The 21,616-nt window shown below is 40.5% G+C and overlaps 1 protein-coding gene across 5 annotated transcripts in view; it reads left to right on the forward strand.

The window, feature by feature from the left end:
• cabin1 (calcineurin binding protein 1) overlaps positions 1-17,879 on the forward strand; it is a 195,300-nt gene extending 177,421 nt beyond the window's left edge. For all 5 annotated transcript variants that reach the window (XM_034169832.1, XM_034169831.1, XM_034169834.1 and 2 more), the window contains 3 exons: positions 6,994-7,152; positions 7,295-7,497; positions 16,583-17,879. In XM_034169832.1, coding sequence (XP_034025723.1) covers positions 6,994-7,152; positions 7,295-7,497; positions 16,583-16,726 — 506 coding nt within the window. In that variant the 3' untranslated portion in view covers positions 16,727-17,879. The remainder of the gene's footprint in view (positions 1-6,993; positions 7,153-7,294; positions 7,498-16,582) is intronic.
• The last annotated feature ends 3,737 nt before the right edge of the window (positions 17,880-21,616 follow it).

Here is a 21,616-nt window from a genome sequence, read left to right on the forward strand (position 1 = left end):
CCGGCTGGAGTTTGCCAAAAGGCACCTGACGGACTCTCAGATCATGAGAAACAAAATTCTCTGGTCTGAAGAGACAAAGATTGAACTCTTTGGCATGAATGCCAGGTGTCATGTTTTGAAGAAAGCAGGCACCATCCCTACAGTGAAGCATGGTGGTGGCAGCATCATGCTGTGGGGATGGTTTTCAGCGGCCTGAACTGGGAGACTAGTCAGGATTGAGGGAAAGATGAATGCAGCAACGTATAGAGACATCCTGGATGAAAATCTGCTCCAGAGCGCTCTTGACCACAGACTGGGATGACGGTTCATCTTTCAGCAGGACACAGCCAAGATATCAAAGGAGTGGCTTCAGGACAACTCTGTGAATGTCCTTGAGTGGCCCGTGTCGGAGCACAGACCTGAATCCAATTGAACATCTCTGGAGAGATCTGAAAATGGCTGTGCACTGATGCTCCCCATCTAACCTGATGGAGCTTGAGAGGTGCTGCAAAGAGGAATGGACAAAACTGCCCAAAGATAGGGATGCAAAGCTTGTGGCATCATTTTCAAGAAGACTTGAGGTTGTAATTGCTGCCAAAGGTGCATCAACAAAGTACTGAGCAAAGGGTGAGAATACTGATGTACATGTGATTTCTTAGTTTTTTATTTTGACTAAATTTGCAAAAGACCTTTTCCATGTTGCCATTATGGGGTCTTGTGAGTAGAATCTTGATGGGAAAAATGAATTTACTCCATTTTCGATTAAGGCTGTAACATAAAATGTGGAAAAAGTGAAGCACTGTGAATACTTTCTGGCTGCACTGTGTGTGTGTGTGTGTGTGTATGTGTGTGTGTGTGTGTGTGTGTGTGTGTGTGTGTGTGTGTGTGTGTGTGTGTGTGTGTGTGTGTGTGTGTGTGTGTGTGTGTGTGTGTGTGTGTGTGTGTGTGTGTAAAATAAATCCTTCGTGTCACCTATAGGTGACTGTTTATTCCTTCATGTTTTGATATACAGATAGGTTATTAAATTTTGAAAATTTTCACTTGTTGCAATTTTATCTTCAGATATTGATTATATCCAAATGGATTTCACTGTGAAACCATAACTGAATATTATTAGTCTGTTTAGATGTGTTGAAGTTCTTTTAACACACCCAGAAGTGTGCTTTCTGTTATGTGTCGGACGCAGCTCGGAGAACCGACCAGCGTTTGAAGGACCCAGTATGAAATAAGCAGAGCACGGTACAAAGGCTAACTGAATTTAATACATAACAGTGATACAAAAAATACAAAAGAAAGTGCGGTCTGGCGTGGTGCGCTCCCAGCAGCGCTAACGGTCCGGAGCCAGAAGCTGTTCGGACCCAAGGACCCCGCCGACACCCCCCAGGTGGCCGCAACAAACCGAGTCTGTGAAAGAAGGAACCATTATGTGAGTCCACACTCTACACACAGAGAGAACACTTAAAGGTGTACAAACGGCAAACACTTCCTGGCTTGATTACTAATCAACTTCCCAACCTGCAGGCATGGAACATCCAGTTCACAAAACTCCACTGCAGTGGAAGCCGATACATGACTAACATACAGCTCAATATAATAAAGGTGTGAGGGACACCACATTTACTGACTGTATAAATGTTAGTCACAAAATCTAACGTACCTCAGGAAGTGTGCTGACGAGCGTGAGACCTCACCCCCTCCTCTTTCACAGACCGTGCATCAAACCCTGGACGTTCTCTGCATCCACTGATGATGAGATGGCTCCCGAGACGACGATCTCACCCGTCTGGTCACAAGGTCGAGTCTCTGGCAAATACATACTGTATACTCCAGTCTTAAATGCCACCATGTTCCAATCCATATAGATGCACCTCAGCTGTGAGTCCTGACGAGCCGCAGGTGATCAGGGTGAGGTCCTGATAACCTCAGCAACACAGCCACTCAGTCCCAAATGCAAGCCACCTGGAAGGAAAAACAAAAGACAGAAACAAAAAGGCAGCCAGGCCCCCCAGCCATACAACACTTTCTCTGAGGAGTTGGCATCAAGCAACACTGTACCAATGTGTATTATGTAATGGTTTCTAGGCAACACTATTGGTGGGTATAGAGGACTTTTTTTTTTTTTTTTTTTTTTTTTTTGGTCTTTTCTCAGCTTTGGATTCTCAGTTGCTGGTGAGTGGTGGGTGCTATTAATTCACATGTCCTCACTTCAAGTAAATGCCTAGTGATTTTATGAACATTAATCTTTTGAATGGACAATAATTCCTCAGTATGCTAATTGGGCTACCCCATTGAAAGGGTTTATTTATTTATCCATCCATTTTCTATACTTTCCTCCAATTAGGGGTCACAGGGGCCTGGAGCCTGTCCCATCAGTCATAGGGTGTGAGGCGGCGTCACCCTGGACAGGATGGCAGTCTGTCGCAAGGCCAGATATCGACACGCAAACACATGCACACCTGCACACACACCTATGGACATTTTAAAGTTTCCAGTTCACCTAACCTGCATGTCTTTGGATGTGGGAGGAAGCCGGAACACCCAGAGGGAACCCACGCAAAAACACAGGGAGAACATGCAACTCTACATAGAAAGGCCACATGTGGGAATCGATCCCATGACCTTTTTGCTGTGAGGCAGCAGTGCTAACCACCGTTTATTTATTTACTTATTTTTGTTTTCTACTATAATATTTATTCTGTGTTCTCTTGTATGGTGGTCCGCTTGATGTTTTTCCTACAATCAACAAAAAAGCCTGAAAGAGTTTTTCCTGGTCACTTTTGCCACTTTTGTGCTTGGACAGGGGGCATTTTCGGTTCGACCTTACCCTTGTGATGCACCTTGGAGTGACTTATTTGTGATTTGGAACTATCATAAATTAATTGAATTGAAACAAATCCCTCTTAAGACAAGTAAGCTGTAACAATGCAGGGACAATTTTTGTGTTATGAACTATTTTAAATGATGTGCATTTGAACTTTCAAACATGCAAAGTACGCAGACCGTACATTAGTGATTGGTGCATAGTATCTTAAGGCTGCTTCGCACTGTGACAGTTACAGCAAATGTATTAGTTACGTATTTAAATATTTTGTCCAGTGGCAATATCGATTAATCCTTTCGTCTTCCAGATCTGCATTCAGCAGAACGATTTTCCATGTTTCAAGACATATATACGCTGGGTTGGAGCTGAATTGGAGCCAGGTTCCCCGAGTTCTGATCCCAAATGTGGATAGAATCCAGTTCGCTCAGGAATCATAAACACGTACTTCCTCACTACGTTCATGTACTGACAACATGGTCTCACTCTGCCGGCATTCAGTGCAGCGGCAGCAGTGAGGACATCACACAACTCTGCGGTTTCATTCTCAAAAAAAAAAATAAAAAAATCCATCCAGAGCACTCTGACATCTAGATAAAAATAAAATAAATTGAACACACAACTGCATTGTCTTTTTCTTTAGTCTGTTAAGTCTGATGTTGCTGCATTGGGAGCTGTTCTCTCTCCGCTCAAGTAGTATTCACATGACACGCTGGAACTTTGGCCCACCAGAAGCCCTGTCTGAACCATTGAATGTGTCTTAGGATATAAACGCATGAGTATTGTAAAAGTAAATAACAGAGGACAAAACAATAAATGTGCAGGCAGTGGGACAGCTCTCCACCTGATGTCCACTCAAAGTTTTGAGCACTCCCAAATCTTTTTGATGTACTCTGTGGGCATCAGCTGACAAGGGACTCATTTTGCAGATGGGAAAGGATTTTTGTAGGACCAAAACGAACACAAATGGATATCCAATATTTGTATCAACTCCTCATTCCTTTCCTTGATTTGTTATCATCAGGCTTTATCTGGTCAGTGAGATTTTTCAAATCACAATTTTCTATGACGTGACTTACTGTGACTCTTAAGCCTTAAAAGGCTTTGCGATGATTCTATCAAATTTACTGCTTGGCTTAGGTCTGTTATAACTGTTACACTGCTGATAAATGTGCACACATGATTGCAGTCCCACCACTAAAACGTTGTTAATTAGACAATGAATGCTACATTAAGGATTCCCTAAACAGAGAATGTTTAATGGTTGTTTGTGTTGGACATTGCAACTGTTATACGCATTTTGTTATAAAGCAGCTCTCAGAGTAAGTGAGAAAACTCGCACCAGATACATCAGTGTCCCAGAAAGATGAACACAGACCCTGTTGGTGCTTGTTTCAGTTTAATTAGGTGTTTCTGCTAAGTTCTCCACTAAGTTCAAATGGAGGTTCAGAAATTGCTACCAGTAGGTGGTGCATGACATCCACTTGAAACAACATGAGCAATGCACTGACTAATTTAATTTTTGTCCCAAGAAAAAAGGATGAAACCCACAACTAAAAATACAAACTACCCAAATGACCCTGATCAAAAGTTTACATACCTGAGTAATACCATGTATTGCCTTAACATTAATGACAGCTTGGAGTCTTTCGTGGTAGTTGTGGATGAGGCTCTTTATTTTCTCTGAGTGTAAAGCTGCCCATTCTTCTGGGCAAAAAGCCTCCTGTTCCTGTACATTTCTGGTCTTTCTTACATGAACTGCACGTTTGAGATCTCCCCAGAGGGGCTCAATAATATTGAGGTCAGGAGACTGAGATGGCCACTCCAGAACCTTCACTTTTTCTGCTGTAGCCAATGACAGGTGGACTTGGCCTTGTGTTTTGGATCATTGTAACGTTGAAACGTCCAAGTACGTACCATGCACAGCTTCTGGGCTGATGATTGCAAACTTTCCTCTAGTAATTTCTGATAACATGCTGCATTCATCCTGCCATCAATTTTGACTACGTTTCCTGTGTCTTTGATGCTCACACATCCCCAAAACACCGATCCACCTCCGTGTTCCACAGTAGCAATAGCGTACCATTCACTATAGGCTTTGTTGTCTCCTCTCCAAATGTAACATTTATGGTTGTAGCCAAAAAGTTCAATGTATGTCTCATCACTCCAAGTGACTTTGTTCTTTGTGCTGTTCAGCATATTGTAAGTAGGATACTTTGTGGCATTTGCGTAGTAATGGCTTTCTTCTGGGGACTTGACCATGCAGCCCATTTTTCTTCAAGTGCCTCCTTTGTATGCATCTTGAAACAGCCACACCACTTTTTTCAGAGAGTCCTGTATTTCAGGTGATGTTATTTGTGGGTTTTTCTTTGCATCCTGAACAGTTTGCCATGCAGTTGTTGCTGAGATTTTTGTTGGTCTACCTGATTGTGGTTTGGTTCCAACAGAATCTCCTCAGAACGTTTCTCCGTCCTAGGCTCTGTGCGACCACCTGGCTCCGGGTCCTGTCCTGGATTTCAACCCACTCTCTAACTCCCCAAACTAGTTCCGTTTGCACTGCAGCTCCCGGCTTTCCACTGTTCCAAGCAGGCCCCGTCTCAGCTCTGCAGGCACCATCACCAGCTTCAGCATTATTATTCCTTTGTTACTCGTTATTGTAAATAAATCTCCTTTCATTCACACCTGTTCTCGTCATTGCTCCCAGCATTTGAGTCCATTGCCTGACTGGTCTGGTCCCATCCGGACCTCTAACCATAACACAGTTACCTTTTCTTTGACAATTCTTTTGCTTTCCCTGTGATTCAGAGACCGGAAATGTTCATATAGCACTGAATGAAAGGTGCAAGGGTCTGTCAGGAGCCCAGAAACTTGCTGACCTTTTATACACACACACTGATTACAAGCTAACAGATCACAGGTGAGGATGGTTACCTTTTGTTGCCTTTCAAACCCATTTGTGTCAACTTGTGCATGCTATCAGGCCATGTATGTAAACTTTTTATCAGGGTCATTTGGTTAGTTTTTGTTGTCATTATGATTTTAAAAGAGTAAACAGTTGTTTGACAATAAATGGCATCACACAACCACTAACCATGAGTGAAACATTTTTTTTATTCTCTGAAAAATGGCCAGAAAATCTAAAATTCTGCCAGGGTATGTAAACGTTTGAGCACAACTGTTTAGCTGATGCCAAAAATGTCGGTGTTCACCTTAAATTGGAATATCTTTATCTCTGCTACCGTGCATCAAGCAGGCAAGTTCTTCTTGCTATCTTATTTTAATATTTTTCCATGGTCTGTGCGAAAAATAGAGGCCACTGGGATGCCTGGCTGGGTGTGATACTCATCTGCACTGTGCCTGGACAGGGTCGTGTTCTCACAAATGACTTGACACATCTCAGCCATTTATATTACATACCAGTAAAGACTCATCTATAACCTTGGATTTGCACTCTCTGGTTGCCGCTCTAAGTGAAAATGTATCTTCCCATCATTTCCACCTCATTTGTAAGTAAGTGAATTTGAATTACTTTCACTGTGGACTCTAAAAACAGTTTCATTTTGTACTTAATGGTGTGAGTATTGATTTCCTTCACCCACAGTTGATTTCACAGATGCAACAACAGTTGTCAAAGTCACGGTTTCACATGATGTTCACTTTGTCACTGTGTAAAAGCCTGTGGCACTTCATGGTGAATCAGGCTGCAGGTTTTCTGTGACGGCAGAGGTTAGTCTGTTACTTCTGTAGAAAACGTGTTGAAGCTGTTAGTTTCTTACTGCATTTCTTCAACAATTTATACATTTTTAAAGTGAATTTAGATATTTTTTATTTGTGTGTATGCTATGCAAGTTGCATAAATAGGACCAACAATTCTCAGTGAACAGTGCGTTTTTAAAGAAACATCTTCCCTAATATTTGATGGCAATGATACACACTAATCAAAAACGGCAAAACAGACCTACACATTGCTGTACACATTTTTGATAAAAGCTTCAGGACAGCTCAGAGACTCAAAGCATGATCATTTACAGCTGGCAAAATGTTTCATTTGGCAATAGTAATGTTTTGGAATATTTTCTGTCCTGCTTCTAGTGCAAGTCAGACCCATTGTGAACTTTGATTTTTGTCAGAAAACCTTACAGTGATGTGTGTCTGTGTTGAGATCAGAGCGTAATGTTTGTGTGATTTGTCTGCAGATGAGAGAGAAGGGCCCTCAGAAGGACTTTCGTATCGACAGCAGGAGTCGCACCTTTGTCAGCAGATGAAATTCACTACGGTTTCTCACGGCCAGGAATCGGCTTCCGGCTGGTTCCAGGAGGAACTTGCCACATGTAGCACCGCATCGCCTTGCATAGGTCAGAATCTTTAGCTCTATGGTGCAGGACAAAGAAATGACTGAGGCTCACGGGGACTGAATTACAGTTTAGTCCCTGAGCACGGCATTTAAATTTACAACTGTTTTCTCTTTGTTTTTTTCTTGTTCTGAACTTGTACCAGACCAGCAGCAGTATGCCAGCAGTGACCAGTCCAAGCTTCCAGACCCAAGTCGTATCCGCTCCCGTGTCCCACCCAACATGCCAAAGCTCTTCATCCCTTCCACCGTTACAAAGTTTCCACCAGAAATCACAGTAACTCCTCCAACGCCCACACTTCTCTCCCCCAAAGGCAGCATATCAGAGGAAACCAAACAGAGACTGAAGGTGAATGAACGCCTGAGGTTCCCATATGGTGCATTAAACTAAATACACTGATGAATCAGTTACCATCATACATTATTTTGTGGGCTGTAACCATCAGTACAGCAGGCTAACTCATTTGCGAGTCTGCTGTAGTTCATTGGACGGCTTTAAAACTTGACTAAAGATGTCAGACTCACTCATTTCACAAGCTAAATATTCTGCAAGGTTGCATTCAGAACCTCATTGGTCAGTCTTGCTGTGTTGGTTGATAGGTTACACTTAGCCTGACATCACATGTCACAACCATAGACTATATATACTGCACAATGTCACCCATAGGTTTTCTATAGAGCTCTAGAACAACGGATATGAAGCCCATTTCTGGGTGTCACCATGTTAGCAGCAGTGGCAACACCAACTCTGGATATGTGACGATGACCACGTAAATGGATGAAGAGGTAGAGGATGGGTTTCTGTGTTGTGTGATGAAAGAAGCCTGAACATGACCCTGTCTTAGAGTCCAAACCACCTAAACTTACAGGCTAACCTCAGTTCAAGTATTTATTAAATCATATTTTTTGGGGACCCTGCCATGCTTTGGTATGGTCATTAAAAGTTATGAGCCATTTGTTTTCTCAGTAATTGTGTATGCACAGGACCTAATGGATCAGGCTACCAATAGCTGCTAAAAGTGCTAATCCCATTACCATACAAGAAGACAAGAATTTCACTCAATGCAAATATTGCAGCAGGGATGTCTTAGATGATCCGTTAGGACATTTCACCACACAACAAACCAGATTATTCCAGGTGTTTGTAATAAAATACTCTAAAACAACAGATACCTGTCTGTCATTTTGGTTAGCAGCTGCATCAACCAGCTTCTGAGAAAGATGCTATGAGAGTCTAAACTTGGCTCAGGTTTTGTCATTCTAAGTGGCTCTGCCCCTAAATAATTATACATAATCTGTTGTCTTAAAATTAGAATTCCTTAAACTAGGAAGTTAGAAAAAAAATCACAGCTGCCTCCTCCTCCTCCCCTGTACAGTTGTCATGGAGGGTGAAACTAACTATAGAGATTAAAACCGTTTTTTTGTTGTTTGTTTGTTTCCAGTTCTAAACATGTTTATTTCTGCTCTAAAGTTGGACTTTTTAACATGGAGTTGAATGGGAACATGCTCACTTTTGGAGCCAGCTTCAAGCGGACAGTCAGGGATCTGCAACTTTTTTCTTCTTGCAGCTGGTCTTCAAGCCTGACATGACATAAAGCTAATTTGACAGGAAATCTGGTCAGAAAAGTTATTTTAGGCATTTGTCGGTTGAAACGTCAGGGTCGCTTACATCTAGTGGAATTTGCCAATGCTTCTCAAAATTACTGGACGAGCTACAGTTTGGCACACCTCAGCTGATTGCCAGGCTATTTCCAAAAGGTTTTGCAAAATTTTCAGTTTTGACCTGGCGGTGACCCTTGAGCTGTGACCACGCCCACTTTTCCAGTTGTCACGTTAACCGTCTTCTCAGACACCACTAAACCAATGAAGCTGAAACTTGTGTGCGTGTCCCTACCCACGAGGACACCAAAGTTCATTTGAGGCGTTCCGATCCGATTTCAAATATGCCCGCCATGGTGGCCATATTGAAAATGCCACCTAGATTTATTAGTCAGCAGTTTATGAAAAGATACCGAGCTGCAATTTGGCAGAAGGGTAGCTAGTAGGTAGCTCCAAAAACATATCCAATGGGTATTTAAGTTTTTTTATTATTATTATGTTTTTTTGTTTGTTTGTTTGTTTGTTTTTGGTTTTTTACCTTGATACAGCCTTTGGAGTTTGGCCATACCCACTTTTCTAGCAGAAACTATGACGTCTTGCATCATCAAGGTGAGCTACAGTGCCCGTGCTGCTATTTTTATTTTATTTTAATTTAATTTTAAGCTCCAAAAAATAGAAAATGCGTATTTCAGAACATTAGAATATTTTATTTCACATCACTATTTATGCAGTATAAATACCATGATTCTCTCAAATCTAGTTCAGTACACACAACCACAGTCATGGAGAAGACTGCTAAAGTGACAGTTATCCAGAAGACACTCAGGAACATCTTCCACAAGTAGGTTAAGCCACAGAAGGTCATTGCTGAAAGCTCTGGCTGTTCAGAGTCCTGGATCAAAGAATATTCATGGAATGTTGACTGGAGGGAAAAGACATAGGGGGAAAAGATGCACAAGCAACAGGGATGCCCACAGGCTTGAAGATTGTAAAGCAAAGCCAATTCAAGAACTTTTGGGAGCTTCACAAGGAGTGGACTGAGACTGGAGTCAATGCATCAAGAGCCAACATGCACAGACGTGTCCAGGAAATGACCAACAAGTGTTGTTTTCCAGGTCCCGGTTTCATAATGCAATACAATCCTTTAGCCTACTAAACTTATTAGGCGACAAAGGTTAGTTGCCCAACATTAACCATCTAAACTCTGTTTCACAACGGCGGCTAAACTTGTAGAGAAGTTGTCTAACGTTAGTCGACGATTTCCGTGGCCTCGCCAGTGCCATTGCCAAGAAACACCTCCAATGAGCGAGAATTTTGTTTACTTCCGGGTTGGTCATCTGCAACAAACAAACATGGCCGAGACTGCTGCACCAGAGAACAAGCGCATCCAGCCCCGGCGACCATAACCATCTCCAATGAATTATTCTAGTGCTGGAACACCCACTCCTGCCACAAGGCTCTCCTTCCTTTCTGCTCCATCAACTGGTGGTCCATGATAGCTCCCATTTTTGATGTGAGACACTGACGTTTTGTTGACTAAAATAAGACTAGCCTCCTCTGTAGCAGGCTAAAAACTTTAGTCAGTTAACGTGAAAGTTTAGCTGACTAAGCGCTTTGTGCAACAACTAATGTCAAAAGATTAGTCGATTAAGTAAGTTTAGTCAGCTGAACAAGATTTGACTGCTTTATCAAACCGGGTCATGGTGCCAACCCACTCCTGAACCAGAGACAGTGTCAGAAGTATCTTATGTGGGCTTAGGAAAAAAATAGAACTGTTGCTCAGTAGTCCAAAGTCCTCTTTTCGGATAAAAGTAAATTTACATAACATTTAGAAACCAAGGTCCCAGAGTCTGGAAATTGTAGAATACTTCATGCTTTCATCTGCTGACAAGCTTTATGGAGATGCTGATACACTTTTCCAGCAGGACTTGGCATCTGCCCACAGTGCCAAAACTACTAGTACCTGGTTTGCTGACCATGGTATTACTGTACTTGATTGATCCTGCTGCTGTCAAAACAACTTGGACTTCCAGAACACCTCAGCATTGCCAGAGGCTGTTCACCTCCACACCACACGGCACTGATGCAGGAATTTGTTCAAAAGGAGCCACAACCAAATACGGAGTGTATAAATGAACACACTTTTCAGAAGCTAGGCATTACTGTATCATAAATCCTTTTTAAAGCGATATTTTGAAATATTCTGTTATTTTGAGATATTCATTTTAATTTTTTTGGGAGCTGTAGGCTATAATTATCAAATAAAAAAAACAGTTGAAACATTTTAGTGTCTATATACTGAAACTAGAATATGCAAAATTTTATTTCTCTGAAATACCTGACACATTAAACTTTTTCACAATATTCAGATTCTTTGAGATGCAGTTTTACTCCCAGCCATGTAAGCCCCACCCATGCTCCACTCAGTGTAACACCATGTAATCCCAGACAAACTTAGTGTACATTGCGCCCTCAACGCTTGATATCTTGGAGAAATTCTTTTGGTGCTTGGTGTGAAAATTGGATGCCATGATGCATCAAGTTTGCACTGGATTGCATGAGGCAGCCCCAGAAAATTTTGAATGGGTTCAAAACTGGCACAAGTCTGACATTTCCCGACTTGTGGCTATCTGTGCAGCGTGTCCATTTTTTCCCATTTTATTTACAAGTTTAACAATATACCAACTACAATATAGCAACAGAAACCCAAAGTAGTGGGAAGCTAGATCAGCCAGAGGGAACCCACACAAACATGGGGAGAACATGTGAACTCCACACAGAATAACCACAGGTGGGAAGCGAACCTGGGACCTTCTCACTGTGAGGCAACATTGCTAACCGATAAACCACTGTGCTGCCCACAGTTGATCCTTTAGTTATTCTGAGTTGAGAAAAACATGCCAAATTATGATTTATACCTGCAACAATTTTGTGGCTCACAATGAAATTAAGAATTTTAACATTATACACTGTTTTAATTTTGACTGACTGACTATAATTTGGTAAAATCGGCATAATCTTCTTTTACCTGTTTTTTAACTGGTTTGATGTGTCTAAGTTGATTTAAATGGGTTTAAATCCAGATGCTGGCTAATCATATTTGAAAAAATTGTTTTTTAAACCCTGTTGAATATCTCTCTGCTGTTTGGTATAAACAAGTCATTTATCATTTAAGAAACTTTGCTCTTTGTCAACATTTGCAGTGTAAACCAGTGGTTGGGTATCGAGAACCAGTTCTTTTTGAGAATCGTTAAGAAATGATTCGATCCACCGACATCAATAGCCTTTTTGCTTAACGATTCCCTTATCCCCTTTCAGAGCGGTCAATGTTTTTGAAGGTGTTTTGTCAGGAAAACATTTATTTCTTTACGTTAATTGCAGACCCTGCAGCGGGTCTGACATCAACTGCTTCTGCAGTGGCTGCTGTTGAAGCTTGAAGCAACGAAGCAGTGCTCCGACCCCGCTGTTTGGTTCATTGCTTCGCTGCTTTTCAGAAGTGGCAAGTCCGCTTCTTAGCACCTCTCAAAGCCATTTAAAAATGTCAATCGTGAGTCACTTTTGTGTGGATTAAAGTCACTAACTGGGGCTCTTGTCTTGTTGTGGGCAAGAAACGAGAATCGTCCTCCGTTCCGCACAGCTCCAAATGCTGCGCCACTCTCTGCCAAGTCAAGTTAGAGTTTGGCCGGAATTAATGACTTCAAAGCGAATCACCTTTTTAAATCAAATGACACCTCTTTCCAAACATTGTAACACAAACAATAAACTACAATCGACTAAAATGTTTTTCCTCCCAAAATAAGACGCCCTGCGTTCTCTATGAATTACATTGATGTTGACTTGCAGCGCAGCCAGCTGTAACAGCTCAGCTCAGAGGTATGGAGAGACATTCATGCCATTAATGTCTGAAAGGAAATGCTTTTGACAAAAACTACAGATTTTGTTTATTTTTATTTATGTCCAGAGTTTAAGGATCCAGTGACCAATTTCATATTTATTTACTTAAGACTCACTAAAAATGTTATTGACATAGAAAACCTGTAAAGCATGGGTTAAAGTTCTCCTTCACCACAATGGATTTCCGTCATTTGGAAAGTTTAACCACACATACGCGCACGCACATGGTGTCATGCGTGGTTTGGGGCCGAAATATGATACTCTCGCAACGTCTAATCAAAGCAGCAGCAGTGTCAGCCTGGACTGCGGAGGAAGGGACTGTGTGAATTTTCACTCCTCTCCACTGTTTTTACTGCTTGCCACGAGCCACGGTTCTTCTCCTCCCTGTCTTCGTGGGAACATTGGCAGACCTTCCCCAAGTACAGCAGGGCGTGGCTTTGCTTTGAACCAATGAAGCATTGATCCGACTCACTGCTTTGATGGTTCGTTGTATTATTTCGCTTTATCTTAATTTTGCCCTGCTAAAACCCTAAAGAGCATGTGTGTGTGAGTAATATTTACCTTTTTTATGTTAAACCGACCTGTTATTGTCTTCTGAAACAGTTGATAGATGTATTTTATAACTTAAAAACGGGACCGATGCTAACGCATTAGCATGTCTATGACGTTTTCAGTGTTAAAGTTAGCATTAAGCTGTTCGCATCTCAGCACAGTTTGTGCATTTCTGTATAATTAATGGCTCAGCGTTTGTTGTCGTAAAAATGTCAAATTGCAAATTGTAATATTTTTTTATTTTATTTATATATTAATAATAATAATAGCAACAACAACAAAAGTAATACTAATAATAATAATGCTACAATTCAATTTTAGAGAAACAGACAAAAACAACCTGATAAAACACAACAGCAAAGGTAAAACCAACTAACAATGAACATGAATAAATAAATATAGAAATAACTGTTTCCTGTGAACACATAGTGACTCTTAAACCTCCACTTCATCCCTGTTTTATTTAAGTTTAATGACAGTTTGTTTCTGTCAAACCACATCTAAGCTGTGTTTTTACACAAGAAAAAAATAAAATGCAGTAAGCTGCACATTTGTGTCTTTTCATGAAAATATCTTATTAAAGATCACATATTACACTTTTGTCAGGCTTTTAAAATACTTGACAGTTTGAAGTGAGTTTTCTTTGTTTCAGAGGGCTTCGTATGCATTAAAATTCAATAGAATATACAAAATTTGACTTGCTCTTTTAAAAAATTTCTGGGGGAGCACTCCCAGACCCCCATAACCAATAATGTGTTTACTTCACAGTTTGAAGTGACTTATTTGTTTCAGAGGGCTTTATACTCATTAAAATTCACCAGAATATACAAAATTTGACTTGCTCTTTTAAAAAAATTTCTGGGGGAGATCCCCCAGACCCCCCCATTGTTTGAAGTGAATTTTCTTTGTTTCAGAGGGCTTCATACCCATTAAAATTCACCACAATATACAAAATTTGACTTGTTCTTTTAAAAAAATTTCTGGGGGAGATCCCCCAGACCCCCCCATTGTTTGAAGTGAATTTTCTTTGTTTCAGAGGGCTTTACACCCATTAAAATTCACCACAATATACAAAATTTGACTTGCTCTTTTAAAAAATTTCAGGGGGAGATCCCCCAGACCCCCCATAATCAATACTGTGTTTTTACTTAACAGATTGAAGTGAGTTTTCTTTGTTTCAGAGGGATTCATACCCATTAAAATTCACCACAATATACAAAATTTGACTTGCTCTTTTAAAAAATTTCAGGGGGAGATCCCCCAGACCCCCCATAATCAATACTGTGTTTTTACTTAACAGATTGAAGTGAGTTTTCTTTGTTTCAGAGGGCTTCATACCCATTAAAATTCACCACAATATACAAAATTTGACTTGCTCTTTTAAAAATTTCAGGGGGAGATCCCCCAGACCCCCCATAATCAATACTGTGTTTTTACTTAACAGATTGAAGTGAGTTTTCTTTGTTTCAGAGGGATTCATACCCATTAAAATTCACCACAATATACAAAATTTGACTTGCTCTTTTAAAAAATTTCAGGGGGAGATCCCCCAGACCCCCCATAATCAATACTGTGTTTTTACTTAACAGATTGAAGTGAGTTTTCTTTGTTTCAGAGGGCTTCATACCCATTAAAATTCACCAGAATATACAAAATTTGACTTGCTCTTTTAAAAATATTTCTGGGGGAGATCCCCCAGACCCCCCATTGTTTGAAGTGAATTTTCTTTGTTTCAGAGGGCTTCACACCCATTAAACTTCACCACAATATACAAAATTTGACTTGCTCTTTTAAAAACATTTCAGGGGGAGATTCCCCAGACCCCCCATAATCAATACTGTGTTTTTACTTCACAGTTTGAAGTGAGTTTTCTTTGTTTCACAGGGCTTCATTCCCGTTAAAATTCACCAGAATACACAAAATTTGACTTGGTCTTTTAAAAATGTTCTGGGGGAGCACCCCCAGACCCACCAGAATCAAGACTACACCCTGCCCCACCACCCTTTTATGTACCTTTATGTTCAGGTTTTGCATTCTTTTTATGCTTTGTCACTCGCTCTCTGTCTCTCCTTAGAGGCTATTTTGCAAAAAACAAAAACAAAAAACAAAAATTTATTGCTTTAACCCATGCTGTAAAGCCTACTTTAAGTACACAGAAAATTCACAGGAGGTATTTATAAAGGAATCGATAAGGAATTGGATCAATAAGTGGAATCGATAATGGCATCGATATTGATTAAAAACTTATCAGTACCCATCCCTGTAATTAGTATTATTTGTTAAAATGTGTTAGTTATGCCAAAGACATTTAAAAACAGAGATGTTAAATGTTAAAAAAGATGTTTAAAATATGACAAAAGGTAAAAATAGAAGAAAGTCCTTTAAAAACACGTTTAAAATGTTTGAAAAGTGTGTAAAATGTGTGAAAGAATAGAAAGTTCTTTTAAAACATGTTTAAATGTTTACAAAGGCTGTAAAATGTATAAATGCATAGACAGTTCCTTAAAAATGCACAATTACTTTTAAAATGTGTTAAAGATGTGTAAAAGAATAAAAAACACACAAAGATGTTGAAATTGTGGGGGGGCGCAGCTATTCATTTGTTCTCTGGGGGGGGCTCACACTTTGAAAACCCCTGGTGTAAACTAAAAGCTTAATTCATTTTAAAATAGAAGCACTCAGAGAGTGCAAACCTCCGCCAAGGCCATGGCGTCACCGACGCCATAACATCTACACGCCGTGGAATCATTGAACCTAAAAAAGTGTAACAATGATGTTTGCTCAGTAGTAAAAAAAAGTTTCATCTGCTGTGACTGGACATAGCATGTATCCTTAGCGCTTGGCATCACAGTTTATTGCAACTTGCACCTTTCCCAGAAGCTACTGTCATCTGAGCACTGATATTGATATTGCATGTGCTTATAGACAAAAATGAGACAAAATTCTTTTTGTCTCTTTCTCTAAAATTGTATATAATAATCATTAGATTATTAATATATAAACAAAAATAAATTTAAGAAATATTACAATTTGAAAACAAATGCACCCGAACGTGATGACGGCTGCAACTGCTTAATGCTAACTTTTAACATTGAAAATGCCATAGACATGCTAACGCATTAGCATCGGGATCTGGATCATGATCCAGATCACCACTAAAATTTAATCACTTGTTCCTCTTGTTATTTCCAACCACTCCACAAAATTTCATCAAATTCCGTTCAAAACTTTTTGAGTTATCCTGCTGACAGACAGACAAACAAGCAAACCCGACCGAAAACATAACCTTCTTGTGGAGGTAAAAATAGCTATTGAAATGAATTGTTTGTTGGAGCCTTGAATTTGACTTGAGGGCTGAACATTGCCCCCTGCTGTTTGTTGCTGTGCAGAACGTCATCCTGTCGTCTCAGTCTGCGGCCACTGTTAAAAAGGACACGCTGAGCCAGCCCGCCCTGGAGGTGCAGGAGACGTCCAGCCAGGAGTCGTCTCTGGAGAGCGAGTCTGACGAGGAAGACGATTACATGGACATCTGAGCCTGGCGCGGGCTCGTGCACATGTGGAAACCCAGCTTACAGTAAAGGAACGGTATGCGTCACAGCTGAGTCCGCTTGAATGCTGTCGCTTCCTCTTGTGTATCGCAAACCACAAATTTAAAAGTCTGATGCTTAAACGGAGGCAGTGCAGTGTTGCAACCGCAGTGACAGATGACCACTTTACTTTCGTAGCACGTCAGCCTCTCCAGCTCTGTTGTTCTAAAGCATACAGCGTTTTTTGGCACAAAGATGACCAAGCTGCTCCAGCCTGTTTATGCATCTTTTTTAAATTTTGTGTGCTAACTGTGTCTCCGCATTGCAGCTAATTCCCTGATTTTGGGAGCTCTACGTTGTCATTTTGAGGCGCCTCGGTCCACCGTGACGCCCAGCAGCATGTGCGTGACTTCCACCTCTTTTATCGGCATGCTAATGTAATGTGTACGATGCGTTCAAGTGCTACATGATGTATTTCAGTGGACACAAAAAGGACAATCAGCTGCACTAGAGGTTTGTGGGCGGAGCTTAGGTGCCGTACAGCATCATAACCTGTAGCAGATTGAATATGTTTACACTTTTCATCAGTTAACACTTAAATTTGTGCTATTTTTGTATTTCTTTTTTGATATCTCGTGGTTTTTGGTTTGGTGTGTGTTTATAGCTCAGAGGAAGCGTTTTTACAGGAAGACGTCCTGTCACCAGCACTGATGTGAATGATGGAGAATGCCCATAGTTTCAGTTAGCTTTTGTACATATCACAGTCCACATATCTTTCTAAAGGTCTGATGGGTTACTCCGAATGTTAAATGTTACACCGAGGGAATCCTGAACCAACTAACACAACGTTGTAACCCAGCCGCCTTTCTGGTGGAACTGTTCCGTTAAGTTTGTTCCCATTTTAGCTGAACTAAGAGGAAAACACCAGAATGTTTCTTTTTTTTTTTATCTTTTACACAGATTGTTTCCTATATAAAGAGAGCTACTTAACAATTGTTTCTTGCAAGGTGTCTGAAACTCATTTTTAAATAACATAAATGAGTAACTGTAAACTGTCATCCATTATGAATGATATTTTGTTTTGTTTTGTTTTTTTTCTTTTTCTGTAAGATTTTCTGAATGCATTATAAATGTCAAACCAAAAATACATTTCAGAAACTGTCCAAAGTGAATTCTTACAAATATGTTGTATAAATAACATTTTGATTTTTGTTATTTATGGAAGTTAAAAATCTCAAAGGTTTTTACACCTCGTTCATGCATGTTTTCAGCACTCAAAGACCTTAGATCTTTAGGTTGTTCCGTACCATTAGTACTGATGGCAAAATATTTAGTTTTGATTATATTCTTATCCGTTTGTTGAATTAAATAGTGTTTTGGTTGAATCTTTACAACCTGAACAGCCTCCTTGGTCTTCATGCACTTTATTTTTTGAACATGTCTTTTAACTGTTCTTGCAGCCTGATTTCAGACACCTAAATCACAACTTAAAATGACATTTCCCCATTTGTCCACATATTTTATATTTCTGCAGAATAAAACACCTCATTAAAAGATTTGTCTATCTGACAATTACCTATAAGTAGTAAGAGAATGTACGGGGGGTGGGCTCTGAATATGAAATATTTGGAATTATGGCTGTGTTGCCAGATAATGTTTAGAGAAGTGGTCAGAACAAAGTGGGACCTCTGAAAAGTAGTTGTAGCTTAGAGTTTGAAAGAGCAGAAGAAAGCACCAGCCACACTTTGATTAAAGTCATAAATTTTGTTAATCCTGAAATAATCTAGGTGACTGATCTATCTGTGTGCTTTAAAAAATGTGAATCGGCCACTGTGTTATTTAGTGTGTTACGCACATAATGCCTTTAACTATATTAAGTGAAAACCTTTGTGCTGTTAGTCAAACAAAATTAAATTTGATGACAACACTGTAAAAATTTCAGCAATTGCAACAAGTTTTATTTGTGTAAGTGACAGATTAGCTGGTTTTACAGACAAAGCAATTTATATTTTTCTGTTAATCTACTTACTGTAGTTCAGTGCTGCAGCATTTCAGTTCAATTCTGTCTCAAAAATGAACCTTGTTACTTCACTTAATATCAAAAATTTCACTTGAACTACTTTTGAAACACTGTTTTACTAAATCTGATGTCCAGTTTCAACTAATCTGGTTCATTTGCTTGTTTTTAAGCCTGACATCATTGCAAAATATTTCACTTTTGTGAAGGTGATAAATTAAAAGAGCATAAATTATTTTTGACACTTTTTATTGGCATGAATGACTTCATAATGTTTTAGTCAAAAGTTAATGTTTGATTATGACGTATAGAATAAATTATTGGCTGATATTAAAACAAAGCATAACAGTAATCTTTACTGAAAAATTTGTTCTGTAACCCGCTGGCCACTGTTTCTGTTGTCAAAGTGTTGGTGTGAAGTCTCCGACACGAGGGAAGTCATTAGTCTTCATTAGCAACTTCCAGGACTCTCTTATGAAGTGCTGTGAAATTGTCATTTGCCCCTTTGTCGGGCAAGCTCGATTTGAGGTTTGTTTTCTTATGTGGTGGACCAAATGTGTGCTCGCCCGGCCCTTCGCCGCTGCATGTGACACTCCTCATTTAAGGAAGCTGTGGAAGAAAAGACATTTTGAACACTTTGAGGAGCCTCAGCAGGTTTGTTTTTCAGAACTCCTGCAAAATCTGATGCACGAAGTGTCTCGACTGTCCGCAAACTGTGCTCTGTGATAACTTTTTTTTTTAACCTTTTCCTCTCCATGCACATTTGCAGACCTTCTGTGCAGGGTGATTGACGTGACGTTACAGAGGCATGTCAGAGGAATTTGAGCTGATGTGTTTCCAGCCAGAGGTTGCAACCTCCACAAAGCCCTCAAAGTGGCCAGTTAAGCATCAAAAGGGCGCACCGCGTGCTTAATGCGAGTGAAGGGTGTGAGATTTCTCGTCAGGCCACTGCAGGAGCTCTTTATTGGGCTGCTGGAGAGCCGTCTGATCCCTGAGCCCAGGCTGTATATTGGCAGCTGTTAACTGTGGAGATGTGTGCAGTTAAAACAGATGGCTGAGGACTGACATTTGGGACAGGGTTCAGTGGGTGGAGGTGGGCTGCTTCTGTGCGTTTTTCACTTTGGAAAAATGTTAAATGGTTACATTTAGATTTCTGTGTGTGTGTGGTTTGCTCCCTCTATCACTCTGCTCCAGATGTGTGAATGCCGTCCAGATCACCCCCGGCCTGCTGTATCAGGCAGCGCTCTCTGTCTCTGGCTTTTATCTGTAGGCTTTCAGCAGTCACACCTGTCACCTCCAGACGCGGTGCGTAATGGGATTGACACTGCCGCCGCTGAAATGTACACCTCAACTCTGACACCACACAGTCACTGCATCCAACACCAAATTCTCTGATTTCTTACAGCAAAATGGTCTCTAAACACCACCACCCTGACTCTGAAGATGGCCTACGTGAGGAGAGCCACACGCAACCTGTGACTTATGACGATTGTTTTCTCATCACTTGCGTGAAATCACTTCACACTTTGTGGAGGCTGGCGTTTTGCCTCATGTTGGATCTCCTCACCAGGTTTCTTCCTAGATGCAGTGTTTAATAGGAGCTTGTAGGCAGACCTACAGTTCTATTTTGCAATGTGAAAATCTGTTGCATGTCATCGGTTTCAACCTGCCATATTGAGTGAGTGATGTTTGTTTGTTTTGAATCACTTCTCTTTTGCACTATGAGAGTTGGTTTAAATGTCAGCAGATCCTCTGACTGACTTGATTGGCTGTATTTAGGTCATCTGACCGCTGAATATGGTAAAATATTAGAAATGTCAGGTACACATGCTTATTTACCTCAGTAAATGCAAAGAAAAGTTTAAAATCACAAGGGTACACACTTGCCCATTGGAAATACAATGTTTCGTTTTGGCTGGGGCTGGCACCAGGGTAGAGTTTGCAAGATGTAGGACATGAACATCTAGAGCAGGGCTGCCCAAGTGTTTTGGTGGAAGGTACCTGCCCTACATGGTTTGTTCACTGTCTGCTCCATATGTGGCTAATTAACTTTTGGCAGGTGTGCTCAGCCAATAAGATGCTGGGAAACACCAGAATTAAATAATCAGGTGATAGTGGAGCAGATAAAGGAAAAAATCATGCAAATGGTGATACAAGTATCAAATTTGGCACAGTTGTTCTTGTGGCCATGGTCTTTCAATCTGCCTGATTTGCCACACAAAAATCAAAGCTGGGATGGCATCCATTTTTCAAGATGTCTGCCAAAATGAACCCACTGAAAGGACTTTCCTAATAAGAAGGCTTACATTTGCTCAGTTATACTCTTAATTACACTTACAATGGCACATATCGGGCCAACACTACCAACCATCCTGCATTTGACGGGACAGTCCCAATATTTACCCCCTTGTACCACAGGAGTGTGAGTGGGATGCCATTAGTCCTGCATTTGTGTGGGTCCGGGAATGCCCATGGACCCCCCTAGTTACACTTTTCACCCTTGGCGCTCACGGCCACGCGGGGATGTCCTGCATTGGTAAATTCAAATATTGGCAGGTATGCCAGTCATAATGTGTATGATTTACATTATATTGATCTTTTTGCTTTAGTGGGCACTTAAAAATTCAAGATGCTGGACATTTCTTTCAAGATGGCTGTAAAAGAAACATGAAAATAAAAGACAAAAATGGTCCAGGTTCCAGATTTCATTGTCAGAAACTTCGCTTGGAGTCTGACTGAGTGTGACAAAGGTTTCAGTCACTTCATCACACGTCTCAGGTGAGCCATGCAGATTTCTTAGCTTTGCCTTGAAATGCAGAAACATCGCACCCAGTGAACACATGGAAGTAGAGGATCCCCAGTGTCTTCTGTGGGCCAGT

This window comes from Thalassophryne amazonica, chromosome 5, assembly GCF_902500255.1.
Source record: "Thalassophryne amazonica chromosome 5, fThaAma1.1, whole genome shotgun sequence".
NCBI classification, from domain to species: Eukaryota; Metazoa; Chordata; class Actinopteri; order Batrachoidiformes; family Batrachoididae; genus Thalassophryne; species Thalassophryne amazonica.